The sequence below is a fragment of the Hemicordylus capensis genome, chromosome 6, assembly GCF_027244095.1.
Source record: "Hemicordylus capensis ecotype Gifberg chromosome 6, rHemCap1.1.pri, whole genome shotgun sequence".
Lineage (NCBI taxonomy): Eukaryota > Metazoa > Chordata > Lepidosauria > Squamata > Cordylidae > Hemicordylus > Hemicordylus capensis.
In genome coordinates, this window is record NC_069662.1 from 116,928,303 (window position 1) to 116,945,427 (window position 17,125).

General features: G+C 38.9%; 1 protein-coding gene across 1 annotated transcript in view; it reads left to right on the forward strand.

The window, feature by feature from the left end:
* Positions 1 to 15,930, forward strand: part of SKAP2 (src kinase associated phosphoprotein 2) — a 170,659-nt gene extending 154,729 nt beyond the window's left edge. The window contains exons 12-13 of the mRNA XM_053263889.1: positions 10,842 to 10,943; positions 12,464 to 15,930. Of these exons, the coding sequence (XP_053119864.1) occupies positions 10,842 to 10,943; positions 12,464 to 12,469 (108 nt within the window). The 3' untranslated portion in view covers positions 12,470 to 15,930. The remainder of the gene's footprint in view (positions 1 to 10,841; positions 10,944 to 12,463) is intronic.
* The last annotated feature ends 1,195 nt before the right edge of the window (positions 15,931 to 17,125 follow it).

The following is a 17,125-nucleotide window of genomic DNA, read 5'->3' on the forward strand; positions in this document are numbered from 1 at the left end:
CTGATCATATATCACCCTCCCCCCTCCCTTGACATTAATCCCGAGGAAATCTTATTCTGCTGATAAGGAATTAAATGTAAGTATTATATGTTGTAGGAAGAATGCAGTATGAACCAAAAGATAAAGTGCCTATGCAGGCACAAAGCAATATTTCCACAGAGAAAATTTAAATAACATTATAACCGGGCCAGTTAGAATTAAAACAGCCTAAATATATCCTTGGTGCTCCAGCTAATATCATCTTCGCAGGAGTTAAGCCAATAAAGCTAACCATTCTAGGTATTTTTCTCACGATGCCTTGACAGAATTTCCCCTCCCTATTGACTCCAGTACTATTGAAGACAATTACACTTTGATGACTAAAACAAGTATCTTAGGTATGTTAAAAACTTATATTCTACATTTAGATGGTTTTAATTTACAGCTGCATTGGTAAATCTGCTTGTGTGTGTCCCATAAAAAATGTGGACAATTGCATACAAATAACTGGACTTGCTTGTCCAGTATTTAGTAGTACTTCCTATTGTATTTGACCAGCACACACAAAGATTTTGGACAGGTTCTCATGTCGCACAGAACCTTGGTTGTGGCTAAGCTCCATGCAACCTCCCTCAGAGTGTGCTCTTCCCTTCCATCCCCCCCGCCCCACCCCCAAGTGCCTACTTCCTTTCTAGGTTAGGATATGCCAAGATAGGTTGTGATGTCTGAACCCACCAATCTTGGCTTATCATAACCCACTTGTTCAAATGACCTGAATCCTAAGGATTCAAACAAGTTTCATGGCTTGGGTTTTCTGAAGCAAGTAGGTTAGAATAAACTGAGTTTGGTCACAATGTCCAAACCCAACAGTCTCAGCATAATCTTTTCCAGAAAGGCTGCGCAGAACTCAGCTGCAACTGAGGTTCCATACAACATCTGAACCTGCCCATTATCTGTGGTCACTTCGGACTGGTCAGGCACATCTGGTAGTGCAACATTCTCCTTTGTGCTCCTGATTCTGGAAATGTGCATGTGAAGAGTAAAGTGATTAATGACATATATATTCATGTAGTTTCTCTTGCTTTGGGTTATATTTCCTGTAATCAAAAAGTTCACAAGATCATATTTCTAGAATGTCATTTAAAATATTAGCAATAATAAACATGAACATAGTAAAAGTGCATAGATTTCTAGAAAATGACATTTATTGGGGCCCAAACCAAAAAAGAAAACAGTTCTACTGAATAATTTCTTGCTATATTATTAGTAGATTATTATTTTTTGATGCTTGATCCTGATTTTCATACAAGAAAAGTCTTCTGGTAGAACCTCCACAATCTCCTTATTTTGTAGGGCACAAAGGAATTTAACATGACAATAAACCCAAAGTTGATTCAGTGTGATACTTTTAATGAGAAGCTAGCTTATAAGAGAGATCTTGTTGTTTCACATGTGGAGTGCTCCTGATGACCTGGAGCATGATTGTTCAATGAAACAAAACTTTTAGCATGAATCGGCAGGTTTTCATCAGAATCAGAGCCTTGCTTAGGAGCATCTTGTGACCCACGTTATAGAAGAGGGCGAAGGAGGGGTGTTATCTTGTCATGACATGATTTCAGATTGTAAGAGTGCATAATTTCATGTGCCAGATGCCAATGATTATGGCATTGTGTCAAGGATATTAGCAGGCCCCCTTCATTCTTCTTGCTTATAGCAGAAATCTGCTCAGCACTTACCCTATAACCAGACATTCTACCAACCAGACTTCTGTGCTCCTATTTTGAGAGCAATAAATAACATTTACTGGGATGATGGGTGGCATACCTCAAAGAGTATAGCTCAAACTATGCTCATTTCCTGTTTCTAATACAGCACATGCCAGTGCATCACAAGGCCAAATGTCCTGAAAAATGAAGCATATCCTTAATTCTTTGCTTAGGCACCTGTGGAGCCTTTACTACATGTAAAAGAAGAACGTACTCAAAACTATCCTGAATTTTTTAAATTACAGAAATATATGAAAATAATCAGAATGACTTCGGCAGTGGGAGGTGGGAACCTTTCTTGTTTCATAACTTGAAATTGTATTTATTTTTATTTATTTATCATATTTTTATGCCGCCTGATATATAAATCTCCAGGCAGTGTACAAAACTTGAAGCACAATATAAAACAGAGTAAAAACAGGTAAAATTTAGAAAACACAGTAAAAACAATCTAATAAAAACAAATTAAACAATATAAAACTGATTTGATTTCACTTAAAAGCGTGAGAAAACAGGAGGATCTTGAAGGTCTTCCTAAAAGCAAACAGAGAAGGAGATGCTCTTATTTCAGTAGGGAGCAGATTCCAAAACCCCAAGGCAGCTACAGAGAAGGCCCAATCCCAAGTCGCCACCAAATGAGCTGGCGGCAACCAGACCTCCAGAACAGGGATTCTCAACGTTGGGTCCCCAGATGTTATTGGACTTCAACTCCCATAATCCCCAACCAAAGGCCACTGGGGCTGGGGATTATGGGAGTTGAAGTCCACTAATATCTGGGACCCAACATTGAGAATCCCTGCTCCAGAAGATCATAATAGGCTACTCGGTTCATGACAAAGAAGAAATTTTGTCTAATAAGAAAACAAAACTCTCTAAAGATAGTGTATACCTTTCCCTCCAATTATGTTAGAACAAGAAATCCAGAATTCCTTTGCAGAACATAGCTTGTATATTTAATCGGCACATTTTGAGACACATACATACATGTTTTTCTGATGAGAAACATATAATTTAAATATTTGTTTTGTACCAGTGTTGAATTAATTATAATGAACACCTTGAAACTGGCAAATGTATCCCTGCCCAACCACATGTTGTAGAGAGAAACTTGCATGATTATCGTATAACTGTAAAAGAGATTACAGTTAAGAGATGCTAATGTGTTCAGTTACTAAAAAATAATCTAGGCTTGGAATGATTCTGTATTTGAATGGTTTCACAAAAACCTACCTAACCAAGAGTAGGTTTTGTCTTGGATCTGGGTTCAAATGCCAGCCCCATTCCCTCATTGTGTGTTTTGTGCTTATCACAGACACTCAGTTCACCATCTGTTTAAACATAATAATGATCTACTTTTCATGGTTGTTGTGCAGATGAATGAAATAAAGATGAATGAACAATAAATCACTTGAACCTCACTGAGAGAAGCCTGGACCACGCCAGAGGATATTTTGGCAAGATTTTTGAATCACAGAATTTAAAAGGCAGTCTAGTCCAACCCCTTATCTAAAAGGCATGACTCCCTAACCCACTGGTCATATGCAGATCTTCCCATGTTAATCAGTCTGCAGGATAGCTAAAAGCACAGTTTAGGTACATTTGCCTAACTTACTTGCTTGCAGCATTGCCATGAGAGATTCTCCTGCATTTTGCGATTCTGTTGCTTTAGAAATAACAACAATTCCAGTGGACTAGGGAGAGGAGAGCTGGTCTTGTGGTAGCAAGCATTACTTGTCCCCATAGCTAAGCAGGGTCTGCCCTGGTTGCATCTGAATGGGAGACTTGATGTGTGAGCACTGCAAGATATTCTCCTCAGGGGATGAAGCCGCTCTGGGAAGAGCAGAAGGTTTCAAGTTCCCTCCCTGGCTTCTCCAAGATAGGGCTGAGAGAGATTCCTGCCTGCAGCCTTTGAGAAGTCGCTGCCAGTCTGTGAAGACTATACTGAGCTAGATAGACCAATGATCTGACTCAGTATATGGCAGTTTCCTATGTTCCTATGACTAGTTTGGTGCTGCACCAGTTTGGTGCTGCAGATAGTGGAACGAGGCTTGAGAGTCGTGTACTGTTTTATATGGCAAGATGAGTTGCCATGCAAAACAAGCAAAACCCAGTCCGTCTGTGTTCCCCCGGTGCAGTTACCTTAACTGAAAGGCATACCTGCTAACATTTTAATTTTCCCCCACTTGCTATCTATTACAATAAACATAACCCCATTTTAGCAAACATGCTTACTTTATATAACAATATTTTATTTATTTCCGTGTGTAATCCTATAAAACAATTTAAATACCAATCAACAGAAGAGAAATTAAGGTAACCCATTAATATATTTTAACAATCTTGAAATAATGCTTAATCTTAATTTATTCAGCATCATACATCTAACCAACTTAAGATCAATCCTGATGTGATATGTGTATTTATTGTAGATTAAAAATGACAGTTCAGTAAGAAAATGAGAGCCACCTAACAGCACAGCAGGGAAGTAACTTGCCTAGGGAGCAAGAGGTTGCTGGTTCGAATCCCTGCTGGTATGTTTCCCAGAAACACCTAGATCGGGCAGCAGCGATGTAGGAAGATGCTGAAAGGCATCATCTCATACTGAGCAGGAGATGGCAATGGTCAACCACTCCTGTATTCTACCAAAGAAACCCACATGGCTCTGTGGTCGCCAAGAGTCTACACCAACTTGATGGCACAACTTTACTTTAAGTAAATGAGGAATAGAATATGGGGGTTTACTAGCAAGTGCCACTTTAGCTTCTGTTCGGCTAGAAAAGGTTTCCATGTTAGAAAGAAATCACTAAGATTAGCATGAATCATTGTTTCATTGCTTTGGTCTTTTGCCTGTTCTTGTTTCCTTCTTAACACTCATTTTGTACGAGAAGAAATCTCATTCATTCCCAAGATGACCATCTATCATTTTGCAACTACTCGAAAGAATGTTTTAACATTTCCCAACTACTCTAAATCTCTTGAACAAATTAGAAGAGGAAGCAGCTTCCAGAGTCCTGTTAATATGAATTTATAATTTGAAACAGTGGCTTTTTATTTTTGTTTATTAACTTAAAGGGTAGCTTATTGGTTACGTGGAATTGCCTTAAATAACTCATCATCCACTCAGATTTCTCTAACTGCTCAAAATATAAAGGTGGGGGCAGTTGTTGCAAAGCAAGATTGCATAACTGTTGGGCGGACTTTAATAAACTGCCTGCATACTTGCCCCCTGCCAAAAAAATGGACTGGCCTGACAGAAATAAACAATTGGGCCAGGAACTCTGCCACTATTCTCCCCCCGCCACACACACACACTTTGGTCATCCTGCCTGGGTTTTTTTTTCCCCCTTGTGGAGGGAGACAGAGTGGGGGAGAGCTGTTCTACTGGGGACCAGACAGATACCAGGGGACCAGCTTCTATTGGGGACTAGGCAGAATTTCCTTGATTTAGATTTGTGTCTCTTCCATGGCATAGCTGTCCCCTTCTCCAGGACTGAAAAGACATAAGTCACCTGCGGTGACCAATGGTTCATTCAACACCTTATTTTTTGGTCATATGTGTATATCTCACTTTCCTGTCTTAAAACATGACATTCAGAATACTTTTAGATACACAGCTGTCAGTGCCCACTCCCTTTGAAATGAAACCTTCAGTTCATTTATCCTACTGTGGCAACATTTGAAAGTTCAGCATCTTCATTGTCAAGTATGTAGATGGCACTTTTATTTTAATAAAAAGTGGCTTAATGAAGTTGATTGTGCTCAGGCGACTAAGCTGTATAGATTTCTTCACTAGTTGGCTGGAATCTATCATTTATATCGCATTAAAGGAATAAATGCCTTTAAATAGTCCATCCCAAACTATTTCTCATTAGTGAGGTTCTAACCTTACTAAAGTTAGTTCAAACACTGAAATCTTGCACACAGGCAGCTTAAATTTCCTTGGAGTCAATGGGATTTAAGCAGCCAAACTGTGTGTAGGCTTGTAACCAAAAATTATTCAAGAGCCAGGAATATGCCCAATGAGCATTTCCTGCCAGATTAGCAAGAATTTCAGGAGGAAGACACTAATGATCCCAGATGAAATGTGGGTACCTGTCATTAACACCTTTTGAAAATGCCACTCCTGATTGTTCTTACAGTTCTGTTTCCAAAACCCGGAAACTATTTTTCTGTCTCCCCTTCCTCCCTCCCCTCTACTTCTCCCCAACATACGCACATTTGCCTTTAAGCCATTCATTATGTGCCTCTTTAATTTCTTTGGAGTGTTATTTTCATACAATAAAGCATTACAGTGCTCCTGGATCTTGATAGCATTTCTACAGAAGGAGAAAGAAGCTTTGTGTTAGTAATTACCAGACATTGTCGGGAGCTGACTGCAGGCCTCTTCCTCGTGATAACAGAATAACCACATAATGTAGCTTTATAGAGCATGATTAATAGAAAATAATTACACATCCTACAAAGGAATGCAATATTTCTTATAAATTGACTGGAATGGTTTCCTGCAGATTAAAGGGCTGTTCATTATTTTATCAGTCTCACTGAAGTGGAGTCAATTGCCAAAGCTAGAGCAGATGAGAAGAATACACAGTACCTGAATGTACTGAGAAATACCAGATAGTAACACCTGCATGAGGTATAAATAAAAAGCTCACACGTGATGCTTCCACAACTCTAGTTTTCCACTAATATTTGATATTTGGCCAGAATGCCATTTGATTGGTGCTGTCTGTTTATTAGCTGCAGAATTAAGATAAGCATTTAAAATTCAAGAGACCGCTCCACCCCACCCCACCCCACCCCCCCACACACACATATGCTGAAAGAGAAATAAGCTGTGGCATTCTGGAAGTAACAGGCAGCAATGATATTAGGAATCTTTGCAATCTCTTAAATAAATTGGTGGTGTATTTATGGTGCTGTTCCAATGCATGCATACATTTGTCCACTTAGTCATGAAAACAGTTACATTAAGTGTTTACCTACATTTTGATACTGGGTTGTATCTGAAGGAAGTTGCAGTTCCTAAGTTCCATTGCAAGTAGTGAGACTTAACAATACTAACTTGCCTCACTGATTTCAGTGGTGCTTAGAAATGACTAAATTTGGGTGCATCCCACTGTAATTTTCTCTAAGTGATTTAATGTTTAATAAGTAAAATGCATAGCAGCCAGTAGACTTGTAAGAAATGTGAATCTGTGAATTCCCCTAGTATATATTTTATTACAGGTAATTTTAAAAGATATACATTCTACTCGTGTGTTAGTGCAATCTCTAGCATACAATTCTCAGGATAGCCTGAATTAATTGTTAATTATTTATCCTCATTGCAAGTTACGTATTGTAACAGTGCTATAACAGCAGAATCAGATTGGATGTTGTGTGTGCATACATACATTTGAAACCTTTTCATAGCAAGCAGTAGATACATTAACCAGTTCAAAAGTAGATCTTACTGCAATGAAGATTCCAACTTAAGCTGAAAGCATTAACGTTCCCGATAAAGCAGGTCTGTGTGTTCATTCCTACTTGCTTATATCACAAATGCTTTAATTGGTACTCATGTTGCTCTTGTGGCTCATATTAAGAATAGTAATGATAAAGTAAAAGCATCTGTGTTAGCGTTTTCTCCCTCCCACCCCCCTCTCTAGTCTAATGTCTGCAGCCAATCCATAAATCAGTTTACTAGACTGTTACATCACCATCCACTTCATCTTAACATTTAGCTTCACACAAGAGCATTAAATGGTGTGTTCCTAAATAGCAAGCAAATGGAGAGTTTTCAGAAAGCAACGTGTTTTTTAAATTTAATTGGAGGCTTCTGAAGTAGTTTTTCCAAAGTCTGTGTTATTTCCAAGTTCCTAAAATGTCTACATGGAATATTTCCATTCTGTAATTTAGCACGGTGCTTTTATTCTCTGCCATGAGTCATAAAAGCCTTAATGATCACTTAACTAAAACCCTCCACAAACCTCATCTTGCTCACTCTCTGTCCCATCTCTGAACATTTTCTCCAGCTAACATTAAGCAAAATGGCGGTGTGTGTTTTTCCCCTTTTGGAAAGCTTTCTTGGCAAGATTCCTTCAGCACAGGTGAGGGCTGGCATCATGAGTGATTGCTTGCTCTTTAAGTCTGTAGAGATGTAGATTGTGTATTTAAGCAGGCTAATGTGGGATAAAACATGTGTTTATTAAACAAACACACACAGCTGGAACATCAGAACCCCCAGTGAGACAGCAAGCGCCTCTTGCCTTTAAGGGTTTTGGCCCCAGAACAATCATTCCAAAGCTGTGGCAGGAGCAATTCTCATCCTGGCAGAGCAGCCCAATTGCTGTATGCTCTGATGAACCAGCATCATTCACTGCAGTGGGGAATGGGGGGGAATTTCACTCCTTCCTCGGAGCTCCTCTCATTCCCGAAGGCATATGCTTTTAAAAGCGGAGCCCAGATATGCTTCATATTGTAGGTGCTTTGCTAAACCAATGCACTGAGTGTATCTCATGGCTTTAAAAACCTTTCCTATGTTTTTAATATCCTGTGCACCACAGGGGAAGTCAGATCCCGCCCCCAAGCAAAATTGCACCCAACACTCAAATTTATGAAACCATGAAGGTAGTGGTCAAGAGCTTGGAAATCAACCATCGTTTTCATCTTCGGTTATAGCTGTGCAAAATCTTCTCCTGCTTTGATTAGTATTGTAGTGCCTAGTCACCTAATGGCACAGCGAGGGAAATGACTTGATTAGCAAGCCAGAGGTTGACAGTTCAAATCCCCACTGGTATGTTTCCCAGACTATGGGAAACACCTATATCGGGCAGCAGCAATATAGGAAAATGCTGAAAGGCATCATCTCATACTACGTTGGAGGAGGCAATGGTAAACCTCTCCTGTACTTTACCGAAGACAACCACAGGGCTCTGTGTGGTCACCAGGAGTCAACATCGACTCTACTGCACACTTTACATTTAACTGGCAATTAGGGAGAAGTCCTATAGAAGGAGGGGGGAAACAACATGTTACATACATATTTCAAACAAAGCCTCTCTTGGATTGTGTGAACTTCACAACCTGGGACAGAAGGAAGCGGATGAGTCGCATGTGTGTGTTGTGGGTGGGGTGGGGAGTGTATGTGATCTAGGGGAGTGAGAGAGATTACATGAATGTATCAGATCCCAGCTGAAAACTTTTGGACAAATGGACGTAATATTGGTACTTTGAAGCTTCCACCCCTTTAAAAGATCTCGAAAAGGACAAGTAAATTGGCATTATACATGTGTATCAAAATCCCTTTAACTCTGGGGTTCTCCAACCTGGGTCCCCAGATGTTGTTGAACTTCAACTCCCATCATCCCCAATGGACTTTGGCGTCATGTAAAAAACCGATTCTTGTGGGATTCAGGCTCAGTTCAAGGTGCTACAGCTGAAATTTAGAAATCCTGATCCCAGTCCAGTTAGGGAACTGAAGAACTGCCTTCCTAACAGGAATTAAGATAAAATTATAGGAGATGCTTCTCCAGGTATCCCCATCTGAGGGTAGACAGTTGGCTAATGATGAAAGGGCTTTCTCAGCCACGGCACCCAAATTCCTGGGCATGTTTGCCTGGTGTCTTTGTTACTCTTTGAAGTGCCAGGGTCCTGTTCTCTTGGGCTTTTAATATCATCTGGCTGCTTTTTATGATACCTTGTGCCCCCTGTCTGTTTTTAAATTGGATGATTAAGTTTTCTGATCACCAGCTTGTGGTTTTTGTTATTTTTTTTAAAAAAAGTTTTACTGTTTTATTCTTGTGATTCTAGTAATTTCTGTTAGCCACCTTGAGATATTTGTGATGAGATATAGATCTCTAAATAAATCCAACTGCTGAAATTGCTCCCAGTTGGAGAAATGAAATTCCTGCTGAGATTCCAGGAGAAATATCTGCGTGTTGCCACAGAAGGTTGAAGTTCTCCTATATCTAGGCCTCTGTGTGTTTTGCTTTCCTAGTTTGTTATGTGGTCACTGCTGAATGAGATCTACGTTTTAATATGGCTTCCTGTGCCTTTCACTATAAAAGGGTGCAATTTCAGCAATTGGAAATTATTGAGCTGCTGTTAGGATTGATCTTAACAACATTTACCTCAGAGGGACAAAAATTAAATTTGGATCCTACAGTGCTCTTACTTGGTATTGCTTTTAGAAAATATTATTTCCTTAAACTATTATATACTTGTTTTGTTTCAGATTTATCTCTCTAAGCCTAAACAGATTTCAAACCAAAATGCATTAGTCATCTGTCAGGCATATGAGAACTGTGACAGAATTTCCACCATAAAGCAATAGTGGACTTTGAGAAGGAACAGAGGCTGTGAGAGCTATATGTGAACTTAATGTGGTGTTAACTAACCAAGGTGCTTTACAGCTTAAGGCCGTATTACTGAACAAGTCCCAGTTGATCTTCATATCTTATTATAAAGTATTAGTTTTTAAATGTCAGCTGTTGGTAAAGAGGATGTAAAAGGAAGGAGAGCTAAAGTATGCCTGATAGAGAGAGTGAAATACTATGAGGAAGAAAGGTGAATTCAGTTCAGGCAATACTGGACTGAAGTTCATCCAATAATAAAAAAGAATGCAAAAGGAATGTTTATACTACAGGGAAAATAAAAGGTGTAACAGTGATAGTTCAAAACCACGAACAAGACCACAGTCATTGCATATGACTGCATTTCCAAACAAATACACTTAAACAGACACAGGATTTCTATTAGGATGAATATTCTGGTTAAATATATATTTGCAATAGAAGTTATTCTATAATTATATTTCTTTTCTGCTCATTGGGTGATCTTGGGCTTGTTCTAGGCAACAATTGGTAGTGGGGGAGGGTTTCCTTCTCCTTTTCCCTTGACATAGTAACAGATCTTTTAAAATGTATTTTCCTGCTTTGCCTAACTGCATTTCACGTGCTTCAGAAACACACACACACACAACTCTTTAATGTTTTAATTTTCAGTTCATGCTCTTGTAACTGTATATAAGGAGGAAACTTAAGGAGTTGCATGGAAAACTCTATTGCATTTATATCAGACTAAAGGTTAATATTGCATATTGTTTTCAATTAGGAGTACAATAGATTTGGCTGGTGGGTAGGAGAAATGAAAGGAACCATTGGCTTGGTGCCTAAAGCCTACATAATGGAGATGTATGATATTCCAGAGGCCCGGGTAAGTACATTTTAATTCAATCTTCTGTAATGGCTTATATGTTACCAAGAGGTCTCTGTTTCATACAGATTTCTTTTCCTGGAATCTTTGCAGGGGTTCTGTTAACAAAGCAAGTAAAAAATCAAATCTGTAGTTTAATATGAATTAAAATAAGCATTTTTTAAAAAAAGGAATGTATATTCTGTGATGCATCTGGTCCTCCTTGGGAACAAATATGTTTCATATTCAGTGTTCTGAGGATACATATGGCTGTAACATTACAATGGAAGTGACAGCAGATTTGGGGGGTGAACCCAACTTTCTCTCACTTTCACAATGTAAATGACAAGCCTACAGTCCTCAGGATTCATACAGACCATCTGTCTTTGTTAAAGCACCACATGTACCCTTAAAAAAAATCTTTTACGGGCTTATTGTTATTAGTTGAAAAACTGTTTCAGGGATGGGGCTGAGGAAAGAGGATGGGCATCACAGACACTACTGACATCACAGACACTAGCCAATTAAGTGCTGTACACAGCTGGCCTCTGCTGCACACTTGCCGAATTGATTTTTCCTGAGCTCAAGCAGGAGTTACAATGGTTTATTTGAAAAAAATTAAGTGGGTATGCTTTCAGAGCAGCCCTCATTGCTCAAACTATGTTATGTCTGTGCCACCCTGAAACTACTTTTTAGGCACATTCTGGGCACGACCCACTAAAAGTTGAGTAATTTTAAGTCCAATTGATTCCAGTGGAAGAGATTTAATCAGTGCTTAATAATCCAATTGAAATCAATTAGCCTTGAAAATGATTATCTTTATTCCTTTTGTTTTTCTGCTTGTCTCTTGGGTATAGATATAAAATACTGTACCAATTTTTAACCTGATAAACGAATTTTCCTGTGTGTACTTTCCTTGCTAGTTATTTTAGGTAATGGTCACTTACTGCAGTTGTACTTATTGAAAGCTTTTTTTATAGCCTCATTCAGTATGTACCCCAGCTTGACAATTATGTAGCTGCAGTCCTATGTATCCAGATTTTTATTTTTTTTTATGAATGCTTTAGATGGTTTCCAGCAGATAAACAACATGATGTGGCATGCTGCTTAACTGGACTTGTTTACATAGTCAGCAATGCAAGGATGTTGTTCTCAAATGGTGGGATAAGATCCACCAGTTGTCCTAGTAGCCTTGTAGGTAGGTCCCCAGGTTGCCATCATTGGTTATTAGTCGGTAAAACAACACAATGGATTAAAGGGATTTCCATTGTGGCTCGGATACTGGAGGAAATTGATGGAAACAAAGACAGCATACTTATTGAGTCCTCTTATGGTTTGATTGGTTGGTCGAAGTTTGTAATTCTGCTTCATAGAAATAAACCTCTAGTTGGTTGGTTTGTGTATATTTGTACATTTAACTGCATACATAGAGAACACTAATCCTATAGAGTTGAGTACTGTAGGGTTACTTTTTTGTTTTTGTTTTTGAAGTGATGCAGCTTATTTTCTTATACATAACTGTGGACTTCACTCTCTTCTAGGCATAGTCTACGAAACAGATGCAGACTGTCAAGCAGGAGTTCCATGGAAGTATGCGTGTATCAACCCCATTATATTGTATTATCTGAAGACTGTCATAAAGCTGCAGTTTCCAAACAGATGTCAGCACTGAGAATACAAGCTTACAGATGCCTAGATTTTAGTAACAGTGCGAACCCTAAAATATTATACAGTAATCTTTCTCTACTTATCCTAGAACTTCTATCATTTGGCAGTGGAGTTACTAAGAAAACGTTGAGTTCAGGCATTGATGGTACTTCTGTAAAACTGGCTCCAGAAATGTGTCTTGGGCAGAACCAGATGAAATGAATGGGAGGGAGATGCACAAAAGACTGGGAGCTTCTCACATTCATTTCAGCAAAGAGTAACAGGAGACATTCCTCATGGGTTGAGCTTCTGTTGGAATTGGTGAGCACAGGAATAGGGAGGTGCACAAACCAGCACCGGGCTGGTTCGGCAGGGGTGGGTGGGTGACCTTTGAGGAGCAGGGAGGGTGCTCTTACTCTCCCCGCTGCATTTCCCCTGCCGGCACAGTCTGCAAAATTGCTGGCGTGGGGCAGCAGCCTACCCTCTTGCTGCCCCGGTCTGCATCAGACTGGAAGTGACCAGTACACGTGAGCATGCGGACCAGCCACTTCCGGTCTGATGCTGACTGGGGCAGCAAGAGGGTACACTGCCACCCCAAGCCAGTGATTTTGCAGACAGCACCAGCAGGGGAAACTTGTGGGCGGGGAGGGGGCGGACAGCAAGCATACCCTCCCTGCTTCTTAAAGGTAAACACACACACCCGCCACCAAACCAGCTGGACCTCCGAACCGGTTTGTGCACATCGCTACACAGGAATAGATCTTGCCTTGCTGAATTTTCTCTGGCTTCTTTCTAATGATTCATTTTATTTTACGGTACTTCCTTATGCTTAAGTAGATTCAGATAGTAATTTAAACACTTGGCATTCAATAACATTGTTGTAACAATTCACTTTTTATGCGAAATAATGGGATAGCTGGTTGATATTCAGACTAAATTATTTATGAGTAATCCTCTTTCAGTGGATTTCAGTGAAACTACTACTGAGTAATTTAGTCTGGATGTCAGCTGATGTTTTTAATGTTGCTTTACGTTGCACTTTATAGGAATTCCTGATAAATTCCTGCATGTTGAGGCATTTTCTATTACAGTTATATATTTGCAACTTACTTTACTGTGACAAAGATTTTGGTATTTGTGCAATGCATCCTCTAATTGCAAAAGTAGTTCTCCCATAACATAGATTCATGCAAGTTGGTACAATATTGTGCATCCATCAGGTGTTGCTGAAATGGAAGACTGCATTGTATGAAGTACATGATGCAGTATATACACTTTAGTGTGGAAAAATAGCAGCTAGAATTGCTCTGGCCTTTGGACAATGAATGTTGAATTTTATATAGATATAGCAGTATGAATGTTACTGTTGTCATTGAGATAGTTATTAAGCACAGAATTGCAAGTTGCATTGCAAGTTCAGAGTAGAACTTTTCAAAACAATACAATTTCCATTTTCAAAAGAGATTGGTGGAAACCAGACTAAGGGCTGCTTGCTGTTTGCTCCAGAATATTCCATTGACTTCAACTCTGACTACTTGATAAATTTGACTTTGTCTTGAGCCCTATTCACACATTATGTCCAATGCACGTACACACATACAAATCTGTAAACACATACAATTGTCCACATGTTTGCACACACAGTCGTCCATTTCCTATATGTACCTTGCATTTGAGAAGGTCTGCACCAAGGATTAGTTTTTAAAACAAACACTTGTACAGTCATTCATGCCAATATGCACACATGTGTATAGACCTCTGAACATGCATCCGACATAATCTCTGACTAGGGCTTTTAGTAGTCTGTAAAGCTGCTTTACAAGAAGTCACATGGATTTGAACATTTTATTTTTGAATAAGTATATCTAGGCGTTGCAGTGCCACAGTTGAGGATATAGTATACACATATGCATGTATACATTTATAGTATAGTATACATTTATAGGGTGCTACATTTTCCCCCTAATATTAAGAGCACGCTAGATAGCCAGTGAAGATTTTATCTAGAAATGGTTGTTTCCAACTTTGTGGAGTAGGATATACTTACATTCAAACCACAGACAATCTAGGAAAACAGCATTTGGGATCGTTAATTGTTTTCCATGTTGTAACTGATAACATATAGAACCCCCTTTTTTGAGAAAGGGTGTTTGGGAGGTGGAGGACACACACACACACCACTTTTCACCCCTCCCCCCCCCCAACTTTACATCCAGTTTATTTACATCTGCTGTGAATATAATTCTGGCAGAAAACTTTTGAACAAATAAATATTTACTAAAATTCACTGAAGGGCATTCTCTACCACTGAAAACAAATCTGTAAAAATTGAGATACCTCCCCTTTCTTTTTCATGGGGAAGATTTCAAATCTGTATCTCCTCATTTGTAGTATGAAGGATTTAGTTTGTTTTACCTTTTTTTTAAAAGCATTTTTTAAAAACTTTAAGTTTGATAGATTTTTATTTAAATATTTTTATTTTATTTTATTTTATTTGCCCTTTTGTGGACAAAGATTTTCATTGCTAGCTTAACGTCCTCTGATGCCTAGAAGTCTGATCTAAATCACTGAGATGCAATGACTGCTTGCAACCATTACATCACTGCTAGCTGGCACTGTGGCGTTGCTTTAAAGATGTTAATATATGAAGAGAAAAAAGAGCTTTCTGTAGTATGAAGGTTTGTCAGTAGATGGCAGTAGACTTTCACAGCATGGTGGACTACCTGGAAACCCATCCCCCACGACGGTTGTCATGCTCAGATGAATCTTTTGCAGCTTAAAATATTTGGAGGACTCCCTTCCCCTTTTCATGTAAATCCAGGAGAGGGAGTCCTTAGCCAACTGATGAATGACAGACCTTTCAAGCAATATTTCCTGTTGATAGGACTATATAGACAGCAGCAGTTTTATTATTTTCATAACCTTTTTCTTACATAGTACAAAGTGATATGTTAGCAAACACACATGCACATTAAAAATGAAGATATTCTGAAGGTGATATATTCCCACCTTTTAACCAGACATGCCTTGGAATAAACCAGCAAAATAAATGGAATGAAATGTTTGCTTTGAAATCTTGACAAATACCATAACCTTTTTTAGGATGGGAGAATGTCCTTGTTAATGTGACTCCAATAGAACAGAACGTTGCAAAATATGCTAATTGCTTTGTTCTGTTTACTTATATTTCCTTTGCGTTCCTCTGAATACTAAGAGAGCTATTTTGTAAGTCATATTTTATGCAGCATTTTGCTTGATTATTTGCTTTGTACTAGATTTGTACTATACTGCCATTAGATCTTACAATAATGTTCCACGCTGCAAATTTTTAAGGTTCAAATAAAGTTTAATTGTTTGCAAACTGTTATGATGCTAATAATTCAACAGCCTGCTGTGTTACTAATGAAATTACTTTGTTATGATTAATTTGGAAAATAGTGTGTTGATTGTAGTAATTAAACACAACAAGGTGAAGTAAATGATTCTAATGCCATCTGGCCTCCAAACTGAATGAAGAAATGAAATGGAGCTGTCATCTGAATTTATTCGGAGAAGTAAGGGTAATACAAATGCCTTCCATCGCAATGGCATCAAGATGTATCCACACCACCTTGTACAATTATTTCATATACATCTGCATACAGTAATTCTCTTAATTCTGTGGCTTTATGCTCCAGAATGACTACCTTATAAGGGGTCCTTTGTATTTGTTTAATGGCATCTGGATGTTCCAAGGATAAGAGTTAGAGTATGTGCTGTGTTTGCTTGTTAAGTGTGAATTGCAATTGCACCACAATATTCAGTAGTGGAACACAAGAGAGGAGAAATGACTTTTGCTGTTAACCCCGGGCATCAGTACAAGTGTTCCCACTTGGCTGTCTTGCATCCTTTATCCACGCACAGGATAAAGGTGATTAGAGGACCATATTGATATTCCAATGAATGGGAGCTGTTTGTAGTGATCACTAGGTGAGGAAAAGGAAGACTCAAAGGCTCTTTATTGAGTGGGGAGGAGGGAGTAAAAAATAACTCAGTGCAATGCATATATGTTCTTAGCCTGTAGTATGCATATATTCTTGGAAGAAGTAAGTTCAGTTCTGCTCGATTAACGTATTTCTGAGTAAATGTGGATAGGATCGTGCTGTTCCTGAGTTACTAGTTCAGAACCAGTATACAACTAGGACAATCTAACTCATAGGATCATAAGAAGCTGCCATATACTGAGTCAGGCCATTGGTCCATCTAGCTCAGTATTGTCTACACTGACTGGCAGCTTCTTCTCCAAAGTTACAGGCAGGAGTCTCTCTCAGCCCTATCTTGGAGATGGACTAGTAAAATTTAGACATTAAATGTAGCAGATAGTTGTAGGAGACAGAAATCTTCTCCACGAGTTATGTGAATGAGGTGCAAACAGAGTACAAAGGGCAATTCAAGCCAATGCAGTACCACAGAAAAGTATAAAATAAGGGTGGCTCAGCAAGCCACCTTACTGTTGCACCTTAGTCAAAATAATGAAATATTTCTCTGACTCTCTGGAAGATCTGAGCCTAGCACTC